The sequence below is a fragment of the Gorilla gorilla genome, chromosome 11 (genome assembly GCF_029281585.2).
Source record: "Gorilla gorilla gorilla isolate KB3781 chromosome 11, NHGRI_mGorGor1-v2.1_pri, whole genome shotgun sequence".
Classification (NCBI taxonomy): Eukaryota; Metazoa; Chordata; class Mammalia; order Primates; family Hominidae; genus Gorilla; species Gorilla gorilla.
Window position 1 is genome coordinate 89759819 of NC_073235.2, and position 25469 is coordinate 89785287.

Below are 25469 nucleotides of genomic sequence, written 5' to 3' on the forward strand. Positions count from 1 at the left end.
TAGATGAAATGGACAAATTTCCAGAAGAAAACAAACTACTGAAACTGGCTCAAGAAGAAATAGACAATCTGAATCGACCTATATTAAGTAAAGATTAAATCAGTAACTAGACAACTACCTACATCTGGCTAGGGCCTAGATAGCTTCACCACTGAATTTATTAAAGAAGAATTAATACCAGTTATTCACAAATTCTTGCAAACCTGGAAGAGAAGGGACTACTTTCCATAACTTTCTAAGAAGTCAGTATTACTCTAATATCAAAACTACACAAATCTCAGCACTTTTGGAGGCCAAAGCTGATGGATCAGTTGAGGCCAGCAGTTCAAGACCAGCCTGGCCAACATGGTGAAATCCTGTCTCTACTAAATATATATGTATATATTTATATTATATATTTATATTTATAGTATATATACTATAGTATATATTTAGTATATTCTGCAAGAGATCCAGAATAGCAAAAACAATTGTGAAAAAGAAGAATAAAACAGAATTCATACTTTCTGATTTCAAACTCACTACAAACAAAGGTAATAATGACAGTGTGGTTTGAGCACAAGGACAGACATACATATATATATACATATATATATATATATGAAATAGAATTTTAAAATAAACCCATGAATCTATGGCTGATTGCTTTTTGATAAGGATGCCAAGACCTTTCATTGGGGAAAATGGTCTTTTCAACAAATGATCCTAGAACAAATAGCCACATTCAAAAATATATGAAGCTAGACCCTTACCTCACACCACATACAAAAATTAACTCAAAATGGATCAATGACCTATAATTTTCTATAAATTTCTTAGAAGATTTTATAGGAGTAAATCTTCATGATTTTGAATTTGGCTAAGGATTCTTAGATGTGACACTAAAAGCATGAGCAACAAAAGAAAAAAATGTACTTAATAAATAATTGTTACCTTTTATGCATCAAAGGACACAATTAAGACAGGGACAAGACAATTCACAGAATGGGAGAAAGTATTTGCAAATTATCTGAAAAGAGACCTATACATATATATTTGCAGATACGTGTGTGTGAGTGTGTGAGACTATATATATATACATATTGATATATATATATATATCAATAATAAAAAGACAACCAAATTAATAATGGACCAATAATCTGAATAAATATTCCTCCAAAAAAGATTACACATGGCCAATAGATGCTTGGCATCTTTAACCATCAGAGAAATGAAAATTAAACTACCAGGTACCATTTCACATCCATTAGGATGTCTAAAATAAAAAAGACAGGTAATAACAAGTGTTGAGAAAAATGGAGAATTCAGAACCCTTCATACACTGCTGGTGGGAATGTAAAATGATCTGGCTGTTTTGCAAATGTCCTGAAAAGAAATGAAAACTTTTGTACAAACAAAAACTTGCAAACAAATGTTTATAGGTATATTATTTATAATAACCAAAAGGTAAAAGCAAAACAAACATATCCATCAACAAACAAATGAATAAATAAAATGTGGTGTGTTCACCCAATGGAATAAAAGGAAACACTGATACATGCCAAAACATGAATGAATTTTAAAAACATAAGTGAAATCATTTAGTCACAAAAGGTCACATACTATCTGATTACAATCATATAAAATTCTAGAATAGGGAAATCTGTTGAGACAGAATGTAAATTAGTGATGTTTATAGCTGAAATGAAAGTAGAGATAGAGGGATAGAGAAGTGATGGCTAAAGGATACACGGTTTCTTCTCAAGGTCATAAAAATATAATGAAATTGGTGATGGTAGCGTGTCTCTATGGATGTATTAAAATATACTCTACTAATATACTAAAAACTGCTTTGAATATGAAGTATTATATGATATGTGAAGTATATCTCAATGAAGCTGTTAAAAAGTGCACTATGGTTCTAGACTTGTAAAACCAACTTGAGGAGGTCTATATTGTAATTAACACTCTCATGTACCTATCTCAACAATAGGCCAAACCTTATTAAACTTGCAATATTTTTAATCAACAATATTCTTTCTTTGAGATTAGTATAATCACAAGGAGGAGAGATTATAAGAAAAAAACGCAAGTGTTTTAAATGGGCATTTTTTCCAGAAAACAGACAATGATGTACATTATTATTGATCATAAAAATAAAAATTAGTTATTAAGTGGAATGCAACTGATTATTGCCCTAAGGATAGGGTGGTTTTGCACTTATTTATAAATTTATTTCAACATTTTTAATATTCTCATATAAGTGTGATATTTTGAATTCTCCTTTGAATTTTTGTAACATCTTACTTGTTCCTTCATTAATTAATGAGTTAAACAAAATCTTTGAAACATTTTCATTTTATATTTGTGTGAGAGCCATGAATATGCCCTCTTTAAAAATTACCTTTAAATATTTATTTTTCTTTCTAATATTTAAACAAAACTACAAAATGAAATATAGTAGATAAAGGAGATGAATTTCTGAACATTTTCTTATTTTGAGACATCCTTTTTCTTCTTTCAGCATAAGAAGGAGTTTGCATCCATTGTAGTATAGTTGGATTTTTTTAGTTTGAAAAACAAATCATGACTTTTTCTTAATTGGTTTATTGAATTCATTTACTGGTTTACTGAAGACTTTAAAGGGGGCAAAAGAGATATTTTGTTAAGAGATTTGTTAATTTTGAGAAGTATCCCATTGATTACTGTAAGAATTATGTTTATAAATTAGATTTTTGGCACTCTAGTAAATATCAATGAAAATAAACTTTAACTCATAACTTTAATATTTTCATACAATCAAAAAATAGAGATATACTCTAAGTAGGCATAACATAAATTGTTATAATTGATCAGAATATCTTGAATATATTTTTACAGATAACTAGTGGTTTCTACTAGCAGATTAAAACCAAGAGAAAATTAAAAGTAAGTTCACATTTAAAAAAATTTATAAGCAATAAATACAGCACTATAGCCACCACTAATTCTATATACATTGGATTACATTTAAACAAACACTGCATTCCAGAATGAATATTTTATGAATAAATGCATTGGAAATTAACTTTAGGAAAGAAAATGACAAATTAGAATTTAGAAAATTAAAATATGACTTTCACAAGTAATCACAGTAAAATGCAGATCTACATTTTAAAAGCTAGAAATTCCCCCAAATTTATTTTTTTGACAGCAAAGAAGTTTGCTTTAAAAAAAGTGTCAGATTTACTTTGCTTTATGAGTATGATACAAAGATATTAAGTAGCATTTAGCTTTTGAGAAATCTAACATTTAAAACTATTCTAAAAATATATGGGTACAAAACTAACAGTGATTAATCATGAATGACTGCTACGCCTCAAGACTCTACAACAGACAAACCCTGGCTATAAAATAAATCTGATCTAGAATTAATATTATAAAAGCACAACAAAAATACTTGAAAATTACATGTTCATTTTAATATAATCTCTGATCATTCAACATTTTTTACTGTCACTTCTACTGTCAAGATGGTTGAGAGTTGACAGTTTGTCTAGAAGAAGGCTGATATATGTCAACATGGTCAGCAAAGGATTTAAATATGGGTCTTTGAATAATAAATAGCTAATAATTGAGTTTATTAAAATGAATTTTTGTATAATTTAGGCAGTTGAAGGTCCAGAACAGCCTGCGTTCCTTTCTATGGCAGCTTGCTATGAAATTCATGTTTAAAACAAAACAATACTTTTTCATGCATAGATAAATTATAAATGTACTGACCAGACCATTCTATATGTTAATTCTTACGAATTTAGATAATTTGTCTTAGCAATTTGAAATAAGTTCTGAACTCACCATCTATTGACATATTGACAGCTTAAGAAACAACTTATGATGAGTAATTTATTAGTTTCATCCATTTTAATCAGATTGACACACTTAAAAAACAGATACCCATGACTTTTCCCAAAATTGACTTTTACTAATTGAAGTCATTCTTGTTCTTTAGAGATTTCAGCGGAAAATAACATTAGAGAAACTGAATCCCATGCAAATTTCACTTTAATTCATTAGCAAGGTTTTCTTCTATCTTTATTTAATAAAGTCTGACAATAATTCAGTAAGATCTGACAATAATTTTTTCTCAATGATATATTCAAGTATTTCCCTGATTTGTATTATATACAGTAGCTCTATTAAGATATTAAAGCATTGTATATGGTATATATTGTATCCTTCTAGTTTTTTATATTTCTTGAATAACCTGGGACATTTCCAAAGCTATATATCTTCACATAGTAAAAGTCAGTAAAGTAATATTTTAATGGAGTAAAATCTATAAAAGTAGCAGATTGGTATTTATCACAGTAGTTGTTTAAAATTTCTGGATTAGAATGTGAGTTCATTGTCAAAATGAAAAAAGAAATATGTCAAACACACCTATTATTAAGGTATGAGTTATCAAAACAAATATATTCAATAAAATAGTGACCTTGTGTTTTTAAAATAAATATATCTTATGATAGATGTTTCTGTTCTCTTAGTTCTCAAACAGACTTCTGATGCTGGCATCTGGTTGTCTTTAAAATATTTACCAAATATAGCATTCCAGACTCTATTTTATTTAAAAAATCAGCCCAGATACAGTATCAGATATTAACATACACACATTGTTGCATTATATATTTGCTTTAAAAATTACTTAGGTTGTATGTATTTGATTTGAGACTATAAAATAAAATAATGGAGTATTTACAAGCTCATTTTTCACAATTTCTTTTTACAAAATTCCAAGAAAATAAGAAATCCTTCATTGATTTTCTTTATATAAAATGATTGCTAATTTGTTTATACAGTAGAAATGGAAGGGACAAAATTTATATTTACAGCTAGGAATTCCCTTCCACTGTGTGGTAAGACAGGAGGAAGTTGACAAGGTATTTTGTAGCATCAACTAAGATGTTTTCCTAATGATATAGAAGTAGGATTGCATATTATACATCCTGTTCATCCAGTTTCCACAATGGATATGCCACAAGATATAACTGATGTGTCAGCAAATGAGTAGATCATAACAATTGTACTCAGTTGCTTTTCATAGAGAAAAGAAAGCCAGCAGGGATAATTCACTTCTGGTATTGTCCATTTGAGAGGGTAGTTACAAAAAGGACTACAGCACTCTGGGTAAAAAAAAAGTCAACTGCCCCAATCAAGATGGGATAAAGAGTTTTAAAACTAAAAGCTAATTTTCCCTTCATGTTTATAGGCCTTAGCTAGGTCTCTTGGGGCAATAAGGGTAGAATCATGCCCAACATGTATGTTTACTTTTACAGCCATTTGTTTGTGAATTCATGCAATGGTGTGCTGGAACTGGCTTACACCAGCTCAGAAAAGTTGATTGTGCTTTTCTCCAATTCCACACTTGGTGATGTCAGGTTAGTAGCGTCACATCAGGCATAGTGGGAGTATTTACTGACAAACATTACAAACCAGGATTTCTTTTTTCCCACATAGAGCTGGATGTTACACTCTTATCAACACACTACTAATTTCATGTGAGGCTTTTCTTTATGACATTCAAAAAGTCATTTAATATTGAAGTCTTCTGGCTACAGAGTCATGGGTCCAAGTCCTTGAGTTAGGAGTAGCACAAAACAGTGAGACAACCATCCTTCTATTTTCAATTATATAAATTTTCTGGTTTTAAGAGAACATTTTCAATATCATGGATGCTTTTTCCATTTAAGTGTTCACTAGGACAGTCATGACTATAACCTGGACCATCACTGATTGTTGACACTGTGTAAGACGCACTACGAAGAGCTTCTGAGTTGGAAAAGCTGTTTCCAAATTGGATTTTGTATTGATTCCAGTTTCTTCTCAGAATTGCTTGAACCTATCAATCAAAAAGAAAACAGAAAGAACAAGAACAACCCATTAATTGAAATGAAGACATTGTTTTTGAAGCACAATTAAATAGGTCTTGGAGAAGAGCTTTTTAAAAAAAAGTTATGTTAATTAGTGAATAATATAGCTTCATTTTCTTAATTAAAAAAATCAAGTGTACCATCTTCACATTAGGAAATGTATTACAATTACATTGTACTTTACATTCCATTAATATTTTTCATGGCATGTTTTGTCTTCAAAGCTTTTATAATGCATATGTATTTATTGTTGCCAAACAAATAGGTAATCTGGACCCCCATTTACAAGATTTCATGTACAACATTGAGTTTTATATTAATGTCTTTATTAATAGAATGAGAAGACAATTCGTGACAGGATAAGAGAAAGATATACAAAAGAAAAGAAGTTAGGATACGAAGAATACAAATCATCATCAGCAGCAGCAGGGCAGTAGCAGCAACCTTTGTTTTTGAGTGATTCCCATATGCCAGAAATTGTGCTACATTCTAAAAAAGGGAGCATCATATTTGTCTTCATGGAGCTTACTACATAGAGGAAAGAAAAGTGTTGAACAAATAATTATAAATCTGGTGAATATTGTGAAAAATAAATTTAGGAATGTAACCACTCCATTTTTATATATTTGAATCCTCTTCTGCTGAATAAATTTGCAGTTTAATGACTTCCTTCCCCTCTGTTTGAAGCTAGAGATCATGGGTAGGTGGGTCCTATACAGTAAAATATTGGTCATAATGGAATGTAAGGCACAAGAGTGAATTTTCTTCATTGTCAGTCAGTGGGCACAAATGAGAATATTTAAATACATCTCTAGCTCAAGTACCTTGAGGACTTTTCCATGTCTCATGAGTGAGCACACTGGCTTGGAGCAGCCTGCTTCTAGGTTGTGAATGTGTTAGCCAAATCCTTGTGACCCGATCTATATCTGCCCAGAGTGGGTTTGCTTTGAATGGTCTTCCCCAAGCTCTCTATTGCTCTTTGGCTCTTTCAGTGCTTTTCCAAAGGGAATCTGAGCATCTCACAGCAATTTTCTGGTAATTCATTTTCTACATACTGAGGTATAATTGTTTAACTTTCTACTACTTATATAGAATTCCTCAACTTTCTCTTCACTATATCCATGTATACAAATCAATATTAAATCTTTAAAAAGGGCTTACTTCTTTCTTGTTATTTCCTAGTCTAATGGATTAAAACACACACACACACACACACACGCACACACACAAAACCTCAATTCCTCCAATTACAAACATTCTATAGAAAATAGGTGTTCCAGGATGTCTGCAGCTTTACAGGATACTTCAGAGTTCCTGTTAAAGTATCTTATAGTCTGTCACTTAAAATAAACCCAAAGTTTTATTGTCTCATTTCATGTAGAAAAAAAGAAGGAGCAAATATAAAGCCAACAATGTGTTTAGGTAAAATTAAATGAGGTATTAAAATTATCAGTTAATTTCACTCTACTATATAGTTCAAAAATTATATAATTAAAATGAAATAACTTCGTATTGAAAGTTACATTATGATGAAGTTCAGTAACTTCAGGCCTTTCAAGCTCAATTAAAAAAATATGGTAACCATATCTGAAGAAAACAATTTATATTCATGTAAATATGCTTTGAAAAAAAAGCATTTATAAGGCAACAAATTTATTTATCTTGCAAAAATTAAACTTTCCTCTCAATTTAGTAATATAATTCTAAATCCTCCATACAAAATATCTAAATTAAGATAATTTAAAAATAACATCTGCATATGTAGCAACCTCAAGATCATGAACAAACTACAAATTGAATGGCTTCAGACTGTGAATTTTAAATACACAATCAGAGATTCAAAATAGAAATGACCATTGACCAATTATCTAGTTACATCTGATGAGAAATATTTTTGATCCTTATTTTTTGTTTCATAAACTTCTCCTCATTTTGTTACTAAATGCTGAATTGGTTGAGTACATAATCAATATAGTTTCTGGTTGAGGGGAAGTGGCATATAGCTTTGTATAAAAAATTCTATATAAAGTATGAGAAAAAGCTGACAGGAAGTAATAATCTTAGCTGTGAGTCTAGTACTTATAGTCTTAAAAATGAAAGCTTAAATTCAATTTGGAAGGAAAATGGCTATTGAAATATATGACTGTTTGCTCTTAAAACATCTACTTTGATTAAGGTCATCACTCTATTTCTTCCTTGCAACTAAATCATCAGAAAAACCATAGAAAGCCAATTTCATGAACTGTGAGGTCTTACTATAGTTAAAAATAAACCTAATTAAAGATCCACAAGCCTTGTAGACTTGTTTGTTTATGTTATTTGCTCTAAGGATGTTACATTTTTCTTCTGCTTCCTCTAATACAATATCACACCTGTTAAATACGACATTAAAGCAGCTACTCTTAATAAACTTTTAATGAGAAAAAATCAATGGGAGCAAATTTCCATTGTAAGGGAAGATAGCTGGGTGTTATTAAAGATATGAATGTTTTTATTGTTTTATGCATGACCATGTATAAGTAGTAAGGCAAATGTTTAGAATGTAACATTACAACTTTATATACCCATTAACACCCAATAAGGAACTAACTTTATATTCCTTAATGGGAATCAATTTAAAATATTTACGAAACTCTTATAAAAATTCTACCTAGTTCTCATTAAAGAATTTGGGTTTAATTGTTCTCAACAAAACTTTTTGCTCATCTTATGGAATATCTACCCTCAGGTGTTGTTAAATATAACCTTCTGATGACTAGAGTCCCTAGTTGATGATCACAGTGCACATTTTTGTCTGAGGGCACTAGGGATAAAATGAAAGTAATCCAAGCACTTGTCAAGCCACATTTATTTAACTAGTGAGAAATGCTAATAGCAAGATGTTGGCTAAAAAGTGCATAAAAGGTGGGAAAGAAAAAAACACAAATATTAAGCTAAAGGCAGGCGTTTGACCTAATGTGGAAAACAAGAAGGAAACTAAGCCTGAGCAAATGATTTTAAGAAGTACATGACATAGTTGGAACAAAATGAATTTGGCAGTTGTTTCTTCATGTTATGAGAGTGGGAAAAAGTAAGAGGCATTGAGACAAAAAGGGAGGGATCATAGTATTTCTTAAGAAGAGAAATGAATCATACTGAAACAGGGATTGTATCTCCAGAGATGAAGAAAAGGAACAGATATTAGAAATGTTGTGAGGAACTGAAAGATTTGGCAACAACCTAGCTCAAACATTTTGTATTATTGTAATTTTCCAATGTCAAAATTTTCTGAATTTTAGGACATGGCAGAAGATCAAGGTTCTGTGTCCCTTTTGTTTACACAGATCAAGTGTAACAGGAGTGTTAGGCATTACTTTAGATATTCCCTGGGCACTCTTTCTGAATAAAAGAGCCAATTTGGGATTTTGATCCAAAATGATTAATGTTCCTGTTTGCACATGTATTTTTGAAAATAAGTGATTTGACAAATCAAATAATAAGTATACTGAGAATCTCATGAAGTGGGGCATGGTGCTAAAAACTTTATCTTTCTTAGCTTGTATTTATTTTTCTGAGACCTGTGTAGAGAACTTGCTTTAATTTCCCTTTACGAAAGACAGACACAGGCTCCTGAAATTTGCCAGCATTTGCCAAAATATCACAGCCAAGATGAAAAGTAGCATCTTTGGTGATTAAATGCATTGCTGTGTTTATTCTACACTGCCTCCTATTACAAAATATTTTACTAGTGATTGTGTTTTGAATATTTAAAAATTAGTTCATAGAATTAAAATCTGTTTCTGTAGATACAGAAGTCTACCTTTCCTATTTCATGCATGTTCTTTAGCATGTTGTCCATATCACTCTCATCTATATTTAATTATTACATCCTATACAAGTAGCATTTAGGGTTGTCTAATTCAGTGTATATAACATTAAATTTATAGAGGCATATAATAAAATCTATTTGAATTTTACTATCAAACAAATGATTTATCTATTTTTTGTAACTGCATTCTCTGTCTATGCTTCTCTGATTTCAGAAAAAGTTGCTCTTGTCTTCTGTATAGCAGAAGAATTATGGAAGTACCACTTAAATGTATGAAATATAGTCTACAATGTGTGGCAATTCTACACCTCATTACAAATAAATAAATATAGATAAATAATAATATAAATAAATATGTGTTGAACTTGAGATATATTTTAATTAAAAACTAAACATTGAGTTTTATTATATGTCAAGATGAGGAAGTAAAAATATTACTTAAGCAAGCGCAAATAACATGTTATAGTTTTTCATGATGTGTGCATGATTTCCAATGTTCATTTGTTTTATAGGAATGGTTGTCATAGGTTATACCAACTGGTCCCATGTGTTCCCCATCTGAAGCTTTATGATAAGCTTCACATTATCAAGTGTCTGTGTCTCACTCTGCTGCTGTCTGGATTTCTAAACTTTGTTCAATTTTGCCAAAATCCTCCTACAGGTTAAATTGTGTCGAGCAGATTAAAAACATATAAAGAGCTAAGTCAATAGAGCTCAGATTACTGAGCTATAACACATTTGTATGCATAAGAAATATGTTACCAGCTTTCAAAATGCCTGAAACTTCCCAAGTAGGAAATGCATGGATAAAAATCTAGAAGTACTGAAGAGTACATGGTCATGTTATGAATTAGAGCATTCTCTTCTAAATTTCCTAACCCATTGAATTTCTTCCCTGTTTAACCAAGAGTTTAATTTTTAAAATCCTTTCGTATTTGCCATAAAGTTGTTTCCATAGGCTACATTGTAAGACAGGCAAAAAAGAGAAAGAGGGAAAATGAGATGATCCTATTTCTTATTTCCTATTAGAGTGTATGTTTTATGAGATTTGGGATTGCCTGGCACTGTGTCTGGGGAAAAGCTCAGACTTAATGGGACTCAAAGGTATCTCAAAAGATTAGATGAATAGCATTTGAAATATTTATAAGTGAGGTTGACTTTTCCCTGGCTTTGAACTCCAATATGACCTGAGCATTTGAGAAGGAGAGTTAAACCTATGGTAAGAGATTCTATGGTTCTTTCCCTGATGGAAACAGAATTTAACATGGTTGTTCCTGGAGAATTTATAATTTTATCTCATTTAAATACATGGATAGATAGACAGATAGTAAATATAAAATAATAGAAGGAATAAAATCAATTATCATACCTCTCCATTAAAGAAGCAGAAAATGGTAGAGACCAAAAGACCCTGTAAAAGAAAAATAGAATGATCTGAATCCAAATGGAAAGATACATGTATTTGTAACCAAATAGCTGTACAAGTAGTCAGGAGTGAACCAAAGCTATATGTATATTTAATACCAAATTTCTCAAGCTGCCTTCTTATCAAGAATGCCATACCTGGAAGTGCATAAGGATGTGCATGATGTAGTCATATACCTCCTCTGCAATCTTTCCTTCAGGTCGCCATGGAATCAGCACAAATTCAATGCCAAGCAATGGCACCAAGATAAGAGTAGCTCTCACAGCTTTCATGTACAGATTGGATTCCGCTTGGTGTGTAACTTTTAACTTGGTGATGAGAACGCGTACAATATTTAACAAGAAAAAAAGATTCACCTAAAAACGAAATAAAATGGCATCTGAAAATCATTTCATATTTAATATTAAGAAGCATTATTCAAGTATCTCCAATTTTATAAATCTTAAAATATTTTTAATGTACAAGAATATTTTTAAAGGGTATTATTGCCTAAGGCATTAATTTATATTTCTGGAATTGTGATTTATCAATTTAACAAGTACATCAATTTTAATAAACAAGTTTTAAAAAAGTAAAATTAAATTATGGTTTAATTACTGTGGAACATATTCAGTTGAAGAATATTTCAGTTTTTCTCAGCTCATTTTCACGTGCAATTAAAAAAAATCTGTGGTCTAAAAACTAAAGATTTTGAACATTTTCATATCAAAGAAAATAATTGTTTATAGAAAAATGCTAATTTTTAAAGCATCCCCTCTTTATCATGTCCATATGACATACTTTCTAAATGTATATTATACCATAATAACCATTTTCATCTTTCAAACCAAAAACTTTCCTGTTTCTTCTTGTAACAATAATCTTTACAATACCTCTCCAAAGTATCACTGTAATCCTCTTTTACTTATGAGGGAACTTTGAACCAGCTGATATTCAACCCCAGTCATTCTAGAGCTAAAGTAATTTGGCATTCTATAAGACTTCCTGTTAATTACTGTCTGGAATGACATAATATTCACTATTTTTGTGCCTTAACAACTTTCTCGAAGAGACAGTAGTTTCTTTAGATGGGAGACATAAACCTTTGACACTCTAATGTGACTCAGCCAACAGGGTCCTGCTGAAACATATTTATTTCTCTTTCTCTCGCATAATACAAGTTTATCTTTCTCTTATTTTCACCCAAGTTAGAGTTTATCTCTTTCTTATTTTCACCCAGTCAATATCTTTTACTTTGGTCCATTTTCTCTATGCCCATTCCTTATGCCTTCCATAGAATCATGAATATTAATTCCAGAAGAGCTCCATAGGGGCTAATTGCTATTCTCTTTTCTTTTTCCTCACCCTTAGTTCTGGCATCTGCCCTTTGTTTAATAATCTTAAATTTTCAATCTATGCACCAAATATAATTTATATCCACACAGTTTAAAAATTGCAAAAAATAGTAGTTTCCCACTTATTATAGAAAAGAATTAACAAAGAGCATGCATTTGCTAAATGGACACGTGTCATAAAAATAACTGGGCACAAAAATATTCTACCACTATTTTTAGAAAATTTAATAGAACATATGCTTCAAAAATATACAGCTCACTATAATCCTAATGGAAACACATCTATGAAAAGCAATGTTTGCAGACACAGAAATACGATAAAGGCAAAAGCAGAATAAGCCATTTCAACAGGTGTGAGAATGAAATGTGACAAATCAACATGTCAGCTGTTATTCCACTCATCCTAATATATTCCCTTCCTAAGCATCCATTGCTCTTTAAAAAAAGATAATAATGCTCTTTTATCTGCTTAATATCAAATATTTTATAATCTTAATACATTAAATCATAAATTATAAAAAGACAGTAGAAACATTGCAATTTAGATGATCCCAATTATATGAAAATTTTTAAATGCAAAGTGCTTCTCCAAATGGGAAGTCTGATTTAAAATGTGAAACTAGAAACTAGAGTTGACAATAGAGTTAATTATTCTATTAGCTATTTTATAAATAATTGTCTTCGAATGAATTGGATGCTATTTTCCATGCTATTTTTCCACAAAACATAGTTTTGAGAATTACAATCCTTTCATCTTACTTTGTTTTCTGTAAATATTTCCATTTACTTTAAGCAAAAATAAAAGAAGAATTTTAAATTTTAGAAGAACTATGTCTGAATTTCACCCACCCTTGAGCAAAACTAGTTCAGTAGAAAAGAAGAAACCTTTAACTGACATACTCATAAAGTTTACATAGCTAGTAGGCACATCAGGCTATTTTGATATCACAGTACCACGCTTGGGTCATGACAGGAACTGGGGTAAATCTATACAGTGGCAGTAGGACAGTTTCTGGAAGTCATTCCCAAACAATCACTTAACTATGCACTGAAGTCACCTAAATATCTGTCACTGAACCCAAATTAAATGTATCATCTCTCAACTTCCCCTCAACAGGATCTCAAAAATGCTGTAGTCACTCCAGTACCACCCTGCTCACATGGAAATGTGATGGAGGAAGTCTGAGTGGAATGACTTGTGATTAAAATATCTTATTTATAAAAGTTGTGCAAAAACATATGATAACCATGAGAACAATTACTAGGGCTCTTCTGAGAAGCTTGGAATTGGCCAGGACCAAGAAGGAGCTCTGGAGCTTAAACAAGGACAGAATGATTTATCCGGATAGAAAAATAGGTTCCTAATCGTGTTTTAGGCCAACAAGATGGGAAAATTTTAGGCAAATAATGTGGATTTTCGCTTCTTTTCTTACTGACTAGCTTGATGGGCTATATTCCTGTATTTCATCCTTACTCTTCTTCCTTAAAGTTTACATGAACAGATGTTTCCAAGGATAGTGTAGATGATGTTACATTTTGCATTTGCTAGGTGCTTTCACTTCCTGAACCTTACTGATTTAGAAGTCTGAATCATGTACCCCTCTGTGCAGCCAGATCTTTTGTAATAAAATATTGTCTTGCATTTGTTCTGGAATCTCCTGGGTAGCCCAAACGATATATTATAATTTCTTCAAGCTCTCCTCAGAGTAGAAGCATGGTATCATGCAGAAACTACAAGTGAGGAAACTTGGAAGGCATTTTTTCAAGAATTTATAATATTCTATGCACTAACTGTGCCAAATCACTGAACAGAAAGCATCTCATTTAATCCTTATAATACCCTGTGAGGTATATATTCTTATTATTCCATCATTACAGATGAGAAAACAAAGACACAGAGAGGTTAAAAACAAAATAAAACAGAAAACTTGCTCTGAGATGATACACAGGCAGCTGTGGTAGAGCCAGGATTCAGTGCTGACTCTTTTATGCACACAACGCAAAGCCAGGCAGTCTCAGGGTACAACTTAAACACAGTATGTCACTCATGCCCTTAGAATGTAGGAGAAGGAAGGGAGGCAAGTGCCTCTGCCTTTGAAATTTTCACTATAATCTACATTAAGGTATATCAAAAAATGTTATGAAAGTCATAATAAATTCTATAAGAATGGCTTAACAATGATACATTTTGAGAATGGTTTGAACAGTGATCCAACACAACCATATACTAAACTGCAGCTAGGAAATATAGTTAAATAATAGAATATCTGTATTTAAAAAGAGTCTGAAAAGACGAATGAGGAAGCTTTGAATTTTACATGAAAAATATCACATACATACACAAGCACATATAAAAATAACTTAATCGCAGCTGTAAATAAAGGGTATTTGAATAGGAGGAGAGGAAGTCAAATTGTCTGTTTGCAGATGACATAACTGTATATTTAGAAAACCCCATCGACTCAGCCAAAAAACTCCTTAAGCTGATAAGCAACTTTAGCAAAGTCTCAGGATACAAAATCAATGTGCAAAAATCACAAGAATTCCTATACAACAATAATAGACAAACAGAGAGCTAAATCATGAGTCAACTCTCAATCACAAATGCTACAAAGAGAATAAAATATCTAGGAATACAACTTGCAAGGGAAGTGAAGGACCTCTTCAAGGAGAACTACAAACCACTGCTCAAGGAAATAGGAGAGGACACAAACAAATGAAAAAAACATTCCATGCTCATACATAGAAGAATCAATATCGTGAAAATGGCCATACTACCCAAAGTAATTTATAGATTCAATGCTATCCCCATCAAGCTACTATTGACTTTCTTCACAGAATTAGGAAAAACTACGTTACGTTTCATATGGAACCAAAAAAAAGAGCCTGTATAGCCAAGACTAAGCAATCCTAAACAAAAAGAACAAAGCTGGAGGCATCACGCTACCTGACTTCAAACCATACTACAAGGCCACATTAGCCAAAACAGCATGGTACTGGTACCAAAACAGATATATAGACCAATTAAACAGAACAGAGGCCTTAGAAATAACACCACACTTCTACAACCATCTGATCTTTCACAAACCTGACAAAAACCAGCAATGGGGAAAGGATTCCCTATAAAATAAATGGTGTTGGGAAAACTGGCTAGCCATATGTAGAAAACTGAAACTGGACCCTTTCTTTATACCTTATACAAAAAATAACTCAAGATGCATGAAAGACTTAAAAGTAAGACCTAAAACCATAAAAACCCTAGAAGAAAAGCGAGGCAATACCATTCAGGACATAGGCATGGGCAAAGACTTCATGACTAAAACACTAAAAGCAATGGCAACAAAAGCCAAAATTGACAAACGGGATCTAATTAAAGTAAAGAACTTCTGCACAGCAAAACAATCACCAGAGTGAACAGGCTACCTACAGAATGGGAGAAATTTTTTGCAATCTACCCATCTGACAAAGGGCTAATATCCAGAATCTACAAAGAACTTAAACAAATTTACAAGAAATAAACAATCAACCCCATCAAAAAGTGGGCAAATGATATGAACAGGCACTTCTGAAAAGAAGACATTTATGCAGCCAACAAACATATGAAAAAAAGCTAATCATCACTGATCATTAGAGAAATGCAAATCAAAACCACAATGAGATACCATCTCACACCAGTTAGAATGGTGATCATTAAAATGTCAGGAAACAACAGATGCTGGAGAGGATGTGGAGAAATAAGAACACTTTTACAATGTTGGTGGGAGTGTAAATTAGTTCAACCATTGTGGAAGACAGTATGGTGACTCCTCAAGGATCTAGAACCAGAAATACCATTTGACCCAGCAATATATACCCAAAGGATTATAAATCATTCTACTATAAAGACACATGTACACCTATGTTTTCTTGAAGCACTATTCACAATAGCAAAGACTTGAAACCAAACCAAATGCCCATCAATGATAGACTGGATAAAGAAAATGTGGCATATATACACCATGGAATACTATGCAGCCATAAAAAGAATGAATTCATGTCCTATGCAGGGACATGGATGAAGCTAGAAACGATCATTCTCAGCAAACTAACACAGGAACAGAAAACCAATCATTGCATGTTCTCACTCATAAGTGGGAGTTGAACAATGAGAAAATATGGACATAGGGAGGGGAACATCATACACTGGGGCCTGTCGGGGGGTGGGGATGAGGGGAGGGATAGCATTAGGAGAAATACATAATGCATGTGGGGCTTAAAACCCAAATGACAGTCCCCAGAGTGTGATGTTCCCCTTCCTGTGTCCGTGTGTTCTCATTGTTCAATTCCCACCTATGTTGTGGGGTGGGGGGAGGGGGGAGGGATAGCATTAGGAGATATACCTAATGCTAGATGACGAGTTAGTGGGTGCAGCCCACCAGCATGGCACATGTATACATATGTAACTAACCTGCACATTGTGCACATGTACCCTAAAACTTAAAGTATAATAATAATAAAAAAAACCAACAACAGTGAAAGAAAAAAAAAACCCAAATGACAGGTTGATGGGTGCAGCAAACCACCATGGCACATGCATATCTATGTAACAAACCTGCACGTTCTGCACATGTATCCCAGAACTTAAAGTATAACAACAACAACAACAACAATGAATAGCAGCTGTAACTAAAATACCACTCCTAAAGACTGTAATTGCACTATGATCTCTAATACTCTCTGAGACAAAGCACGCTAGATTGCTAGTTTGTATTAATTTACTTTCTCATTCAAATAATGTAATACACTTGTAATCCCAGCAGTTGTGGAGGCCACGGCAGAAGGATCACTGCAGCCCAAGAGTTCAAGACCAGCCTGGGCAACATAGTGAGATCCTGTCTCTATAAAAAAAATTTTTAAAAATTATCCAAGCATAGTAGTGTATACGTATAGTCTTAGCTTCTCAAGAGCCTGAGGTGGGAGGATCCCTTAAACCCAGGAGTTGGGGGCTGCAGTGAGCTGTGATCATTCCACTGCACTCTAGTCTGGGCAACAGAGCAAGACCTTTTTTCAATTAAAATAATAAAAATAATAATAGTGTAATAAAAGCATTGAATGTGACTTCTGTTTTCCTGCAATCACACTAAAATGTCTAATTCATGCACTCACATTAACTGATAATAATTATAATGTAAAATTTGCGTAGGTATTTTGTTTTTTCTTATTTGTCACCTCCCACCCCCCCTGCTAGATTCATCCTCTATTCCTCTCTGTGCCACAGGAGGATGATGTCTGTGAACAGCTTCACCCAGACTTCCCTGCCCTGAGACATTTGCTGCATCTGGCTAATTGGAAAAACCAAAAGATAAGAGTATGGGAATGAAGATAAATTTGAGTCTTTGTTTCTGCTGCTTCTATTCTGCCAGGCTGTGGTTTTGGCAGTGGCTGTTTTTCTCTACTCAAGATCAGATCTCTTACTGGGTGACTCCTCCCAATGCTCATTTCACTGCACTAACATTTCTCTCTTCAGGTCTAGCTGTGATAACAGCATTCCATTGTTGGTCCCTAATGGCTCACCATCCCTTACTAATTAGTTCCTTTGCCTTTCCTGCCCATACATCAGATATGATACCTTCACTAAACGCTATTCATTTAAGCACTGTGAACATGCATGTCCATCTGTGTCCACTGGGACCCTGAAGGATACCATAGGCCAGATGATTCAGAAATAAAGTTGAAATGTGAGCAATGATAAGGAAAGGAGAATTTGTTACATACCAGTAAAGCAGCACAAATTGGGCCATGGATAATGTAGAGGAGATGGGTATCAGAACTGATCCAGCAACTAGAGAAAACATAACAACATTATGTTGAAAATTTTTATTTTACATTATTCCAGTAGAAATAATAAAAAGAGATTTTCTTACTTGTCATTGTAATATAAGCTTCTAGCAATGGCATGTATACAAGCAGGAATCAGTGGAAATCCTGTAATAACAAAGAAAAAGAAAATAAATAGGCATTTTTTCTACAGATGGTATTTCGAAAATATGTAATTAAATACAAAAATTCAAAGATACTCTAGGAGCAAAAAAACTAGCCACTATATATTTGTTGAATAAACATTATTTGTATAGTCAACAATACACATTATAAAGTATTAGGTATTTACATTTTTGTGTTTGTGTGTATATGTGTGTATGTTTTCTTCTACTATAATTCATAAGTCATTTTGAATCAGTGGACTTCAGAGCTTAACTCTTAAGATGTGTTTCCTAAGCCACAAGGATTAGAAGAAATTCAGCATTCGTGTACTTTCTGTGAGATGGAATTGGCCAATATTTGGTACATTATCAGATGTGGAAAAAAGTTGAGAATCACAAGAACTTCCACTATGAGAGAGATTACTACTAGTAAGCCATTATTTGAAGAAGAGAAGAAGAAAAAAAGTGATTAATTTATGTACCAAAAATTTGGCAGCCTTTGAACATTCTAAATCAGCTCTTCCAAATATGTAATTAAGCAATGCTTTATAAAGTTAATCAGAATACACTAAAATTGTGTGTGTGTGTGTGTGTGTATATATACACCTCTGTATATGTATTTCTTTCTAGATATAGATGACAGTTTAGATAGATGATAGAGATAGATATAGATAGATAGATAGATAGATAGATAGATAGATAGATAGATAGATGATAGGGTAGATAGATGATAATAGATAAGTACAACTTCAGTTTTGTTTCTGGACACTAGTCCTGTTAAATTCATTTCTGCACTTCATATTTTGTATTATTCTAGTTATTTTTAATATGTCAGAAGTATATCACTGTTTGCTTTGTGAATAATACCACATCAGGATATTGTGTAGAAAAAAATAAATCTTTTGCATGCCTTTATTCAATTACTAATCCCTCTACTCTTACCATAAAATGACAATATTTTAAACAAATGTTTTCAGAATGAAACTTCAAAGATGTTTGAACCCAATGCTCTCATTTTACACGTGGCAAAAATGAATATTCAGAATGGTACAAAGACTAAATGTTTAATTTATGATTCTACTTCTATTGTTTTAGTCACTACATATTCAGCCAAGATACCCTATTCATTGGCATATTCAATAGAAAAAAAGACACTATTATATATTGACTTGTGACTACTGAAAACAATGGATGAGTCAGTGATACTTTGCTTAAAATGTTGTAATTTACAATAATAAGCAAAAGTTAATCACCTGATACTCTTTAAAAATGATTACTCATTGGTATATTCATATTACAAAGGAACCTGGCATCCTCCAAAGGCTTCTTTAATCCACTGAATCAACAAGTATGTATAATGACACTTACCCCAGCCAAGAAAATAATACCACATTAAATGTTGCTTCTCTGCAAACACGGCCACCACAATGAGTGTGTGTAGGTAAATGCCTTCACAGAGCATCCAAAAGTAATTACAGCCCATCAGGTAAAGATGAATGAACTGGGACACTTTGCAACTAACCTGTGAGGAAAAAAAAAACCCAATATTTACTTGTTTATGAATTCACATGTAAAGCAATACTCTAGTTTAGCTCAGGAAACATGGAACATTCTCCCCTACACACAAAATCCTATATATTAATGATTAGGATTTGTGGAATGCCAGTCTTCATATTCATGTAATGATGCCTTTAGTTTTTAGCCACAGACTCCAAAGATTGATAATGGTATATCTTCCAGAAAAAAAGTGTAACTTCTAAATCTACTTTATTTAGTGAATGTGTATTTTCTGAATGTGTTTTTGTTATTATGTAATTCAAGTATAAAAGTGTCACACATAAATAACTTTACACTTACTTATATCATCATGAATCCCTTGACTGTTACATTCTGTTGGAAATAATAGTAATTTTAAAACCAATTCATTAAAAGTGCCCAAATACTTGAAAAGTTTTGCATATTACATGCTCCTCATGCAAATGCTTATTAAGAAATAATCTAATACATCCATAGGTTATCCTATCCAAATATGGAGTCTGAGGGCTTTGTGTAAGTAAAAGGAGGACAAAATTATGGTTTCCCTTCCATTTTTCCTGAGGTCTCCATTTTTGCTTCTCTACTTTTTTTTTTTTTAATTTTTTTTTTATTATTATACTTTAAGTTTTAGGGTACATGTGCACATTGTGCAGGTTAGTTACATATGTATACATGTGCCAAGTCAGGAAACAACAGGTGCTGGAGAGGATGTGGAGAAATAGGAACACTTTTACACTGTTGGTGGGACTGTAAACCAGTTCAACCATTGTGGAAGTCAGTGTGGCGATTCCTCAGGGATCTAGAACTAGAAATACCATTTGACCCAGCTTCTCTACTTTTAAACAGGCAGGAAGAGAGACATTCAAATTACAGTAAAGAAAACACAAAAGAGTAAGAGTGAGTTTACTGCCTTAAACAGGAGAATACAATTAAAGCTTTCCCAAAAATACATGACCTGTTACTCCTATTGGCTCCAGTTTCTAGTCTGAAAATCAATAAAAGTTCAGTGGCAATTATCATTATTTTTGAAATAGTTTTTTTAACCAAAAATAAAATTGAAAAGAAAATGCACTGGATTGTTAATATTGGGTTATCACAGGATAGTAATAATGGCATCTGCATAGGAGTCAGCCTAAAAATACTTTTACATATATTGTTTTATTTAATTCTTAACGGTAGTCCTATGAGGTGTACATTATCATAGGCATATATTTTATAGATAAAAAACTTAGTAACAGAGAAGTTAAATGATTTGCTAATATTTATACATCAATCAAATCTACAACCTGAACATTCCAATTTTGTTTTCATTATATACGATGCCTCCTAACTAAAGGATATTTGTAAAACCTATTTACTCATTCAATGTATCTGCAGAATACATAACATTAAATTTTAAATAATGTACCTGTATGTAAAACACAGCATTATATTAAAGTTCACTCAAAGGTGAAAATGAGATAGTCTACTATATGGAGAGAAATCATAAATTTCAGCTTCAACTTTTTATCTAAAGAGTTTTTAAGTATTTATATTTAATTCGGCTTCTAATTCTTGATTTCATTAAAAAAGTTAATCGATAAACCATTACAATAAAAAAGAATTAAGAGCATACTGCAGAAAAATATTTCTATGCAGGGCATTAGTAACAGAGACAAAACAAAAATATATGACAATTTATAATGTGTTTATTAAACACATCTTTGCATACAAATATGAGATTTAGAATCTCATGCTCTGCAGCTTCAAGACAAAACTCTGAATCTCCTTGTCTTACAGAAATTCACTCTAAAATGGCAGGACATTAGCCAGATTTTTATGTTGCTAATTATACTCCAGTGTGTTTTCTAATCCAATGACTTTAGAGTGGAACATATACAAGATTAAGCAATCCGGATGCACATGTGCAAACAATGCAGGGACTTTTAGAATTTTGAAAATTACTCTAAAAACACACATAAAACACACATGAGACTGTTTATTGACCCACTTGGTAAAAATTCTTTCCCTTCCTGATTTCAGTCACTAGATAATTTTTTCTTTTAAAAAACACTTTATATAGACACACACACACACACACAAAATATAGTAAATATCCCATAAACATAAAAGCAGATAATTTTTAAAATTTGAATGTATGTTTAGGTATGCAGATATTTTAATTTAAACATTTTACATATGCATATAGCTTACACAAAATATTTACATTTAGATAAGTAAATTTTAAACTATGTTTGAAAAATATGGCCTGTAAGGCAACAATTTATAAATGTTTATTGAGACCGAACACTGTAGTTTTTAAAACATTATGCTATGAAGTTTAATCTTATGTAGGATATGTAAAATTCATTCTTTTCCTGGTTTTATTGACATTTTAAAGTCAGCCTGATACAAAAAATATAATTTATTTAAATTTTCCATGTGCGTGTACTATTTTTCGAATTACACAGAGTTCATTGCTTTGAGTTTTTCATTTGGATTGAATAAATATTATGTTGTGATAAACTATTATGTGCCATAGTGAGAGGACTCTACAGCTATAAAATGAAGTGAAGATATGTGTACATGTATAAATAATTGAAGCAAAGAAATTATTACACTTTTTCATGTTCACTCTATATCTTGGGGAATACTGAGAATACTCTGAGGGAATACTCTGTAGAGTATATGTAGCTGTATTCCAATGTAGAAAGGTAAATATTTCTCAATATTCCCTAAGATATAAAGACTTCAAAATATCCATATATGTCAGACTTGAAAATATACATCTATGTGTACTTAATTATACACATTATGCATATATCAGCCATGTTCCCCCTTTCCCATTAGGCCCTTGAACCAAGGGCACAATCTTGGTTTACTTACAGGATTTGTGGCTACTAAGGCCTGGTTGTTGGCCACTGCAGTGAGGTGAATGATTGTTACAACAGAGTTACAAACAAATGAGAAGAACAGATTTTTGTGTAAGGTAATCCTTTGGCAACTTAGGCTCCTAAAAAGCAAGAAAAACAAGTGTGTTGACATCATGAAATGTTTTTTTTATTAATCATTATTCAAATAAGATACATTCCCAATTCATAGCAGCTGATCCACTTTTGAAACAATTATTTTTTCTCCCTAAGATCCACTCATTACAAAAATCTTAATTAGGGAAAACCTGTAAGTGCTTAAAACCTAGAGACAAATGAGTTGCTCCAGAAGAGGTAGATATACATAGGAACAGAAAATTTGCCTGTACAAGTCCTCTACATGACTTTCTCTATTAATTTCTGAACATAATTAATAGTTCAATTCATTTTGCAAACATTGGGATTCAGTTAAGTTAGATAATTGATCAAAACTTCTGCAGCTAATTAATTTGAACACTTTGTATTTGCTGTCAGATTCTCATGTGGATAACTTTTTTCATTACACCATATATATTGTTCTGTTTAAATATAACTGTGTGTTTTGTTGTGATGGTGGTGATTACACAGACCGATCTGGAAAAAATAACAAAGTATTCAGAATAGATGAATTGATAAAAATGTAAACTTAGCAACCAATGAGATTTGCACAGCTTTACTGAATTTTTCTAATTGGTGCAGCCATATATAAGGTAAAAATAGTACCACCTTTTACTAGAGTTCCTCTTGTATAAAACAAAAGAGAGTTCACTGTGTGGAGTTCACATAGAAGTAGATTTCAAGAAAAAGTGTCACTAATGATAACTGATGTCACTCTTAGATTGAATCCACCTCCACTCTAAGAAGATTGTGCATATATGACTGCCTGCCCATGTTCAAGCGCTACTTCCTTTATAATGCATTTACTCAAAGGCTTATTATGGATAAAGTTTTAAAATAATAGTATGGGATCCACTTGAACCTGAATACTTAATGTCAAGTGTGAACTCATATGAAGGAAGACCTGAGGAATTATTTCACTACAGAGGCAAAAAATTTCATGATGTGTGTGTGTGTGTGTGTGTTTTTAAAAATATGCTATTAATATGGTCAACCTATATAATCCACCATATATAATTCAAGCCAAAGGCTTCTATTTTGGAAACTTTAAGGAGATCTTTACCTAATTTTATCACTAAATCTCTTTATCTTAAATAGACTGTGTGCCCAGGATATTGGAATTAGGGTGGGATGCCACAGTTTTCTATATTTAAAAATTCAGTTTAGAGTATATTGCCTCTGAAATTACCTTTCTTCCAGCCACAGGTCTGTGATTCTATATATAGCTCTAGTAATTAAAGAGCCTGGAGGCATATTTGATCCAAATCAATATTATAAATTGTCAATATATTCCTTCTACAAGACTTCTATGAAAGGATTCATGGGCAAGACGGCTCTTGGAATGATTGCTGAGTGTGTGTAAGACATTCATATGCCAACAAATATGTGAAATCCAGCTGGAATCCATCAAAATAGAAACAACTGGAACCAGCTAGTATTTTCATATTAAAGAGTGGTTTACTTTGGCCTGACTTTGTAGTGTATAGGAGTAGTGACGCAGACAGTAATCAGGGCTTATCTACAGATTATTGATTATATTCTATAGAAAAAAAGAATCTTTGAAACTTTTGAACAAAGGAGTGGCATGATTCCTGCTATTACTTAGAGAAATTCAACACTAAGAGAAAGACAATCGTATTTTTGATAAAATGCCACAGCAGTGACATAATTACTTTCTGTTCATTGAGCATGAAGAGAGTTAATGAATATCAGAAAAAGTCTAGTAAATAATGTTCTTTTCAAATCAGTTATATTATGTGTGGTTTATTTCTGTCATTCATCAGTGTTCCATTATGAAAGTTATAGACATATAACATTTGTTCATATGGTCTTATTTTAAAATGCCTGCTTTGAGCTTACCCCGTGTCTGTTGAGTGCCAAGTATTGTTTAGAGAGGAACTGCTTATCCATGCAAATATACATGTTTTTCGTAATACAATATAAGTAACTCAGCTACCATCAAGGGAAAAAAAGTAAAGCATTTTTCTTAACTGGGCGATTTTGTCATTTTCTGCTGAGCACACATATATCTAAGTCCATTGGCTAAGTCCATATCTATAAACAACAAAATTTCATAGTTTTAAAACTATGACAAAAAGATTGAGAAGGTTTGCTTAAACAGCAAGTAAGATATATTTGTAAGAAGTAAGTTGAAATAAAGGAAAGCAAACATGAAAGAAGACTTTCAAAAATAGAACTATTCTGCCATAAAAAAAATGAACTTCTCTCATTCACCGCATTACGGATGCAACTGGAGGACACTACATTAAATGAAATAAGCCATGAACAGAAAGAAAGGCTGCATGCTCACTCATTTGTGGAAGCTTTAAATAAGTTGATTGCATAGAAGAAAAAAAGTAGAACTAGAGGCTGGAAAGGGTAAGGGGAGAGTGGAGTTAGGGAGAGATTTGTTAAAGGATACAAAATTACAGCTAGATAAGAGGAATAAATTCTAGTGTTCTATATCACTGTAGGATGACTATTGTTAATAATATGTAGTTTTAAATAG

At 32.2% G+C, this 25469-nt stretch overlaps 1 protein-coding gene across 2 annotated transcripts in view; it reads right to left on the reverse strand.

The window, feature by feature from the left end:
• Positions 1-1401: 1401 nt before the first annotated feature.
• The window catches only part of CALCRL (calcitonin receptor like receptor), a 107732-nt gene continuing 83664 nt past the window's right edge, over positions 1402-25469 (reverse strand). For both annotated transcript variants that reach the window (XM_055380358.2, XM_019022579.4), the window contains 7 exons: positions 22821-22947; positions 19788-19941; positions 18363-18423; positions 18214-18280; positions 11263-11481; positions 11069-11110; positions 1402-5860 (listed from right to left, as the gene is read on the reverse strand). In XM_055380358.2, coding sequence (XP_055236333.1) covers positions 5645-5860; positions 11069-11110; positions 11263-11481; positions 18214-18280; positions 18363-18423; positions 19788-19941; positions 22821-22947 — 886 coding nt within the window. In that variant the 3' untranslated portion in view covers positions 1402-5644. The remainder of the gene's footprint in view (positions 5861-11068; positions 11111-11262; positions 11482-18213; positions 18281-18362; positions 18424-19787; positions 19942-22820; positions 22948-25469) is intronic.